Source organism: Bidens hawaiensis, unplaced genomic scaffold (genome assembly GCF_021521415.1).
Source record: "Bidens hawaiensis isolate Kalapana, Puna unplaced genomic scaffold, B.hawaiensis_p1.1 tig00009367_1, whole genome shotgun sequence".
NCBI classification, from domain to species: Eukaryota; Viridiplantae; Streptophyta; class Magnoliopsida; order Asterales; family Asteraceae; genus Bidens; species Bidens hawaiensis.
In genome coordinates this window covers 1-8,454 of record NW_027491691.1, presented here as the reverse complement: position 1 = coordinate 8,454, position 8,454 = coordinate 1, and the positions used below count along the sequence as shown (strand labels likewise).

The 8,454-nt window shown below is 34.2% G+C and overlaps 1 protein-coding gene across 1 annotated transcript; it reads right to left on the bottom strand.

Moving 5' to 3' along the window:
• Positions 1 to 671: 671 nt before the first annotated feature.
• LOC143532156 (uncharacterized) lies at positions 672 to 6,001 on the bottom strand. The gene is made up of 4 exons (XM_077027286.1): positions 5,719 to 6,001; positions 3,514 to 3,750; positions 2,032 to 2,249; positions 672 to 1,180 (listed from the first exon to the last, which is right to left on the bottom strand). The coding sequence occupies exons 1-4, from the start codon at positions 5,968 to 5,970 to the stop codon at positions 931 to 933; spliced, it is 957 nt and encodes a 318-aa protein (XP_076883401.1). The 5' UTR covers positions 5,971 to 6,001; the 3' UTR covers positions 672 to 930.
• Between the last annotated feature and the right edge of the window lie 2,453 nt (positions 6,002 to 8,454).

The following is an 8,454-nucleotide window of genomic DNA, read 5'->3' as shown; positions in this document are numbered from 1 at the left end:
TAACTTATACATTATAATATACATATTGGTTTGGAAGATTTTTTTATATCTAAACGTCGACAAAAATTAACACGTCGTAATGGTATGTTCAGTTTTTTGTAAAACATAATATATTTAAAAATATATACGGAAACAAAAACATAAACAAATTTGTCAAGTTTTTGGATAAAGATGAGGGTTAGATGTGTAACTATTCTTATAAGTTACAAATGCTATCTAAAGTTTAAGGGTAATTATTGTAACTATAGAAGGGTAATTATTGTAATTATTGAAATAAAATGAAAAGCTACGGTTATTAAATGTTGGTTAAATACATAAATACCCTCAAATTTTTTAAAATATAAGCATTTATAATTGTACATGTTGCATACTTGATTGTACCTCTTAAAATTTAAGAGGTTTAAGAGGTCTTTCACTCCCTCTTTATATATGTTAGAGATAAAAACACATTCCTTGTTTGAATGAACATGATATACTTCCATTTTACAAAACATAATTTACCGTAAGCGTTTATGTTGCATCACCCAACATCCCATATCAATACATCTTAAAAACTGGCTTGAGATATCTAAAAAAAACTCATGTTGCCTTGGCTTGGTACTAATTTATCAACATCTTTGACTATTAATCAAAATTTCTTACAGAATTTATTAATCACAGATTTAACTATATTCTATCAAATACGTGGTATAATACTATAACACGATAAAACACACCCTATATCAACCCGGCCCATTACAAATTAACGAGTCGAAATCTCCACCTCTAATCGTAAAACAAATTAAAAAAACAATGAAAACTGAAAATCATCCACCCTAATTTAAAAGGGGGGAAAAAGTCAACTATGTTCTTATTTTGCATCTGAAATTGCTTAATTACAAGTGGTTAGCCAACAATTTACACTAAATAAGCTATGATTAAGGATGATGACTAAAGACCAAAACTGTTGGTATGTCTCTCAAGTGGAAGCTTCTGAAGCTGTATATTACCCGAGTCCAAAACATCATCTGGTTCCTTGTCTTCAATTTCAAGTTCTTTTAAAGCTTTTTTAGCATAAACCGTAAAACCGATAGTCATTACTCCTGCGATAATGAAGGAGATAACATTGTATATGATTTCCAATGTTGTCATTCGGTGGTTTCGGTATTGCACGTCAGCAAATGTCCGGATCAACCGCCCACTGCATTCACAATAATAAGTCCAACAAACAAACTGAATAGATCCAGGTTATAATTTGCTTCTTAACAGGTCAGATTGGGAAACTCTGAAAATTGGTCAACAGAAGTGGGTTGAGCAGGTCAAAGCGGTTAAAAGTCATCAAAACTGTTTTCATAATGCAAACCCTAAATTGTTTTACTTCCAAGAATAGTTTAGTTTAGACTTTAGACTTTAGAGGTGGCAATCTTGATCCAATCTACTAGTAAATGAGTCAATTTTGGTTGTAATTTGACTCTTTAACGGGTCAAAAGTGGAAACTTTTGAAATTTGGTCAACAGAAATGGGTTGAGCAGGTCAAAATAAAACGCAAAAGTTTCCAAAATTGTTTTACTTCCAAGTATAGTTTAGACTACAAAAGTAGCAATCTTAACACACACTGCAAGTAAATGGGTCAAATTCATTTGTAATTTGAATGGAAAATGTTAGAAAAATGGTTAAAATCAACAGGTTGAGCTTATCAAGCAGGTCGAATGTCAACAAAAATGCTATCAAAATGGAAAAATGCCCTAAATTGGTTTAGTTCCAAGTATGCTTTATAAATAGGTCAATTTCAGTTGTAATATGACACTTAAAAGGATCAACTTATAAAAAAAACAAATTGGTTTACAGAGCTGGTAAACGAGTTGACTTGGTCAAACAGGTAAAAAAATGATCAAAAAATGTTTTCAAAATGCAAAAAACTCATTAATTTAAGTAGAAGGGTCGATTTCAGATAACAATAAGAAAACTGGTTGGCCTAACCCATTTTTCCCTTGACCACCCATTTTGCCAACCGTACATATAACAGAGCAGTAGAAACAAGCTGAATTAAACCTGTAGATGTAAATGAAAGCTTCTGGAATCATTCCAGCAATAGATCCACACAAATATGGCCAAAATCTCATATTTGTAACTACTATCGCGTAGTTGAATATAGTGTACGGAAATGGTGAAATCCTAAAGAGTGTGACCACCCGGAATTGCTGGAACGCATTTCCCTCCCCAGCCAATCGAATCATGGCAGCTGTTTGAGGCCATTTCTTCAACCATTTCTGCAAATTTTAGAATTCGAAAAAAAAAGTCAACTATTTGACAAAAGGGCAATAAAAATAAATCAACACTTTGCCTTTCCAAATAGTTTGCAACAATTCCTTCTTGGATTTGATAAATGAACGAACACAAACAGTAGTTTTCATTCATTTAGTAAAATGAATGAGCATGAACACATGTCACTTTTGTTCAAATATGTTCGTGAACGTTCGGTCTCTTTAAATTCGTTTATGTTCTTTAGTCTAGTTTGTTTAAGGTTGTTCATTTATATTCGCAATGTACTCATTTAAATATCTTAGGCTCATACCATTTTAGTCTATTAAACTTTTAGGCCCAACACATTGTTCTTCACATTACTTTCAACCATAGTTATCAATAGCGACAACCCACCTATATGCTACGTTGCGATAGCGATGAAATAGCGGGCGCTATTTGATGTTTAGTGATAAGGAATTAGAAAATTATTTTTCTTAAATAGGGCTTTCATTCACAAATTTGAGATTTTACAGTGCAACCGGTTAAGTTTGGTGCTGTTTAATCGATTTTAATGCCTAAATATTTGGCTTTTGATATTTCAAAAAGAAAAAAACACAATAATTATCGCTATATCACGCTATTGAGGCGCTATACATTAGATAACAGGAAAGTACTGCTTCGCTATGAAGCGCGTTATACATCAGATAACAGGAATGTACTGCTTCGCTATGAAGCGCGCTATAGCGAGCGCAATTCTCGCTATTAACAACTATGCTTTCAACTAACTTTTAGCTCATCAATGTTCGTTCGTCTATGTTCAGTTATGTTCGTTCATTTGCGTGCGTGAACCATTTGTTTATGCTGTTAACAAACGAACATAAACAAACACGATCATGTCCACTTTCCTAACGAACAAACACAAAAAAACAAACCAAAAATACCGCATTAGATTTAACTATTCGTGTCCAATCATTTGTTCGATTAAAGTTAAAGGATCGAACATGAACATGCTCCATTTGTGTTCGTTTATTCAATAACAAGCCTAAGGGCCATTGTATACATTTGAATCATTTTGCTCTAAAAAATAAGATCACTACTGAAATAATTACTTTGGCTATCATACTTGATATGCTAATAACACAAAAAACAAGTCAAAAATCAATTTCTCATGAACCTAGCTACAAAATTACCCGTTTTTAGCAACCCGCCAATTTTTCATGATACCATCTTTTTAATAACATGTTTGTATAGTTTCATCTAATTACTAGAAGTTTACAACTAACAACTCACATGGATGCGATGACGGAAAAGAAGACCAATGAGATATGGCAAAATCATGCCAACAGTTGTTCCCGCCATTATTATTACAAACCCGAGTCCATAACCGAATATCATCCCTGCAAGCCACATGGACGGTCCAGATGGGATCAAAACCACTGGGAATAATGCCAAGGACCCTATAAGTATAACTGCAAGAACCGGGCGACCAAACGCGGTTGCCTCCCATTGCAACATTGGCAAAAGAACCTGCATCAACATCAGAAGAAACTAATTATCTTATTATTACAGTTTGAGACAGTAAAAGCAGTTTCAAATCTGCTTCTAATATCAATTTTATTGCAGTTGATTATTAAATCCTGAATATTTAATTACTACAGTAAATTTAATAACAAAGGCAACCTCATGCAGGATAAATACTAGACATGTAAACGAACAAAACGAACACGGAGAGAGTATGTTCGCGTTCGTTCATTTAACTTTATCTGAACAAATAATCAAGCATGAACAATTAAACAAACAGGGTAATCCTGTTCGTCTTTATATAAAAATTAACGTGTTTGTGTTAGTGTTCATTTATGTTTGTTAACAGTATAAACAAACAGTTCACGAATGGAAGCAAACATAGCTGAGCTAATTAAAAGTAAATGTAAACAACAATGTGTTGGGCCTAAAAAATTGTTAAAACTAGATCAGAAAAAAACGGGCCTAAAAAATTTAAAATAATTTATTAATGAACATAAATGAACGAACCTAATAGGATGTAAACTAAGGAACATAAATGAACGTAAACAAACAAACATAGACGAGTTTAAGTGAACAAACATCATCATCATCATCATCATCATCGTCAAGATTTAAAAAGGCGGAAACAAGCCTCGAGGCGTTTTCCATCAGACTCTCGAGGCATAAGCCTCGAGGCGTAAGCCTCGAAACATCACTAAAAAATACTAAATATATATATATATATATATAATCTATAAAAATCACATTTTAACATAAAATTAACATTATGAATATTATAAAACCTTAGTTAGTAATATAACAAACATCATAAAATAGTTCCACTAATTTAATACAAAACAAACATCATAAAGTAGTTTTTTGTTGTTTTGTCTGTGTTGCTGTTGCTTGGTGTTGTGAAAGGAGGCACGCCAGTTAAACGCTAACCATTATACAGTAAAACGATAATGTTTTTTAAGTCCACTAACAGTAAATGTTGGGCTGGCCCATTAATTAAGTCTACTAAGCACTAAATGGGTAATAAGAAAAGTCCAGAAAATAAAAAAAAAAAAAACTGGCATATTTTAGTATTTCACAACTTCTAGTGAGGCTTAAGCTTCAACGCCTCGCCTCGAAGCCTCACCGCCTCGAACAGCCTCGCTAAGGTCGAGGCTTAGGTTTCAGTAAACCCTAGAAAGCCTTTTTAAACCATGATCATCGTACTCAGTATATCCTACCAATAGCAAATCTATGGTAGATCTAAGGAGGGTAAGATGTAGACAGCCTTACCTCTACCTCATGGGGATAGAAAGGCTGCTTCTGGTGAGACCCCCGGCTCGATAGTAGTTTTGCATCAAGCCTTGGAGATAAGGCACATAGCACTCAATCATCGGGACACCGGCTGATTGGTGCATGTACCCTTGTCTTTCAGCTATCAAAGCCACCACATGATGCCTGGCTAACCTTCCGCCACTTTTGACGTTATTTTCACGAGATTAGTAAAATAACGTCAAAATTAGTGCAATTTCACTTTTGCCCACCTGAGGGTTCACACATATATACATTATATGTGCGCACCGCAAGAAGGTCGTTTAAGTGAACAAACCTAAACGAGAATTCACGAACACACATGAACAAACGAGACATGTTTTCATTTTCGTCTGTTAAATGAACCAAAATTTTGTTCATGTTTGTTCATTTATTAAATAAAATAAACTTCCTGCCGAACGGTTCATGAACCGTGCCACGTTCGGTTCGGCTCTTCTTAATGAATAACATAGAACATAATCATGACAACGTCCATGTCCTTCACATTATAAACATGCCAAAGTACAAACTAAAACGTACATAAACAAATGCATGTCTAATTTCAATTTACGAATATTCTTATAGGCCATCATAATGAATATTGCACTGAAATTGTTTGTGTATTAACAAAAAGGTAAAGCATGACAAAACAATGAAAAGCATCATGAAACAAGAACATAAATATACCTTCTCAAAAATAAATGGCACGCCCCATTTCAAGAAAATCATTGTAATGATTATACCAATAATGGACCATGTGACCACCTTTATCCACCATTTTAAGGGCCAGATACTCCTTTCTGTTTGAGATTGCAAAGAATCAGTTTCGTTCACTCTTGTTTCATTAGCTGATATAACCAATCTCACATGTTCACTGTCTTCTCTCTCAAGATCTAGACTACTTGTTATGTGTTTTGCCGCGTCTTCTTGAGGTAGCATCTTTAGTAATAGTTTTAAAATCTACCAAATATCCAAATTCCATATAGAAATGTTATTCAAGGAAACACAAATAAAAATTAAGATAATTCTATTATGATTCACTTCGCTAACAGTATAAACTAACAGATTCACTCAAAACTTCTAATTACCAAATTGGCGTTATTTAAAAACTAAACATCTTCGCAAGAAGATTATCACATTAGTTAATATTACTATACAAATGCTCGAACCATTTCACCAGTTTTCATGGCTGAAGAGTCTCAAACGCAACCTAGAAATTGAAATTCATAATCGACGTCTAACTGTAACTAAAAACCTAAAATCATCGTATCAAAGTATAAATCAACAACAGAAAGCTTAACTTATAAGCCTAAATTTGTGAAAAGGAGCCCTAATTTTCGAAATTCAGTTGTCGAAATATATAAATTATTAATAACAGAAGGTTTAACTAATTTATAAAGCTGAATTCGTAAAAACAAGCCGCCCAAATTTCTTCCAGTGGATTTTCAGCTTGAATTCAGTAAACAGCTGAACCGAACAAATAGAAATATAAATGATTAATAACAGAAGGTTTAATTCATTTATAAACCTGAATTCGTCAAAAGGAACCCTAATTAACGAAACTCAGTCGTCGTTCAGCTGGAATTCGGTAAACAGGTGAGGTTGACAAACAAAACGATGATCCATCAAATAATAAAAAGATGAATTCTATATGATCGGATTAAAAACACACACAGAGATCATGAATCACATAGAGTTTGTTAGGGTTTAGAGGAGAGGATGCTTACAATAATAATAATAATAATAATAATAATAATAATAATAATAATAATAATAATAATCCGCCGCCTGAAGAGTCACCGGCGAGTTGTTGTTTCTCTCTCTAGAAAACTCTCTTTTTTCTCTTCTCTCTCTAGTTAGTATGTAAGAAAAAGGTTGGGTTGGGTTGGGTTGGGTTGGGTTGGGTTGGGTTATTGATAACTCAGTTTGAAATTTGAATATTGAATTGAATAATCATAGTAATAGTAATAATAACAGGACGCCATTTATGAATATGCCTCCTCCAGCTGGGTTTTTAGTTTTTATCCTTAAATTAACAGGCTCGCTCTAAACATACCATCTTCTTTTACTTATCACTAGTGTTTAACCGTGTGCTTCGCGGCACGAGGGACATTTGATCGTGCCTATCCTTATTTTTATAGTGTTTAAAATCATACGGAATGCCAAACTACTAATTAATCATTTCACATGTAAAAATAAAGACTAAGACTTTAACAAATATAAAAAGTCTGGACGTTTAATGTTGATAATAGTGTCCATACATCGAGGAATTACTTCCTAATAACTCGAATCCTGCATAATTAGTAACTTTAAATCATGGTTTTTTTGGGTAAAGGGTTTTACCCGGTTAAATTCATTCCACACAACCAACAAAGAACAAGTAATATGCCAAGTGCCATATTAGTTCTCATGTATGACATGCCATACAAGAGTAAACAAAACCAAAACCACCAAACAAAGGTAAACACTGCTAAAGCCTACACAAGAACCAAAGAAACAAACATAACAAAAACAGATCAACCATTATCATCAATTTGGTGTGAAACTCCTCTCGGAAAGTGACAATCATCGAGAACCCGATTGACCCGATCAGAATTCTTGAACTTTAGAGTCATAATCTTTAGGCGAGTACCCTTAATGATTTCATCAGCAACAATCTTTGGAGTCTTCAAAGAGTTCCTGAAAAGCCGGTTATTTCGTTCCTTCCAAATTACGTAAACCGATGCCCCAAGTAACAGCCGATTAATAACATTATCAATAGAGTTGGACATTCCAAATTGAGACACATATTGAAGAATATTCGCCCAACCATTCATGCACCCCTGAAACTTACCTTTCAATTTGACAATACTCCAAACCTCAGAAGAGAACTTACACTCAAAGAAGAGATGATTACGAGAATCCGGCTCTCCATTACATAAAAGGCAGCAATACAGGTTATGATTTGGATACCCACCAATATTCCACCCCATTATACGATTCTGCGTGCTCAATCTATCATGAAGCACAATCCACAACATAAAGGAGTGTTTTGGTACACATTGAGAGAACCAAACAACATGCATCCAAGAAACCTTATCAGCCGGGATTCGAAGAAGTTGCCATATTCCTGAAGCCGAGAAATTCATTGAAGTCCCATTCTCATCCCTTACCACGATCTTGTCCCTCTTTTTCCGGATAAATACTCACCCCCTTTAAGTTCGAAAGAATTGGGAATCTCGAAATCCAATCAGGCGGCCAGCCCCAGCTATTATGATGAACAACATCACTGACACAGGTTTTTAAAGTCAAACCAGCCCCATGTATAGCTCTCGGGTTAATATAATCACTTAAAGGACATAAATCATCCCATTTATCATACCAAACTGAAGTAGATCTCCCATTACCGATTTCATGCCATATAAAATGTCTAATACGGGGACG

Bases quoted from the DNA above. Each gene is read 5' to 3' on its own strand.
- LOC143532156 (XM_077027286.1), bottom strand. From the start codon at position 5,970: ATGCTACCTCAAGAAGACGCGGCAAAACACATAACAAGTAGTCTAGAT. The intron at 3,751-5,718 runs GTATATTTATGT...ATGTTGATGCAG, and splicing joins TGCCATTTATTTTTGAGAAG to GTTCTTTTGCCAATGTTGCA. The intron at 2,250-3,513 runs GTGAGTTGTTAG...TAAAATTTGCAG, and splicing joins TTTTCCGTCATCGCATCCAT to AAATGGTTGAAGAAATGGCC.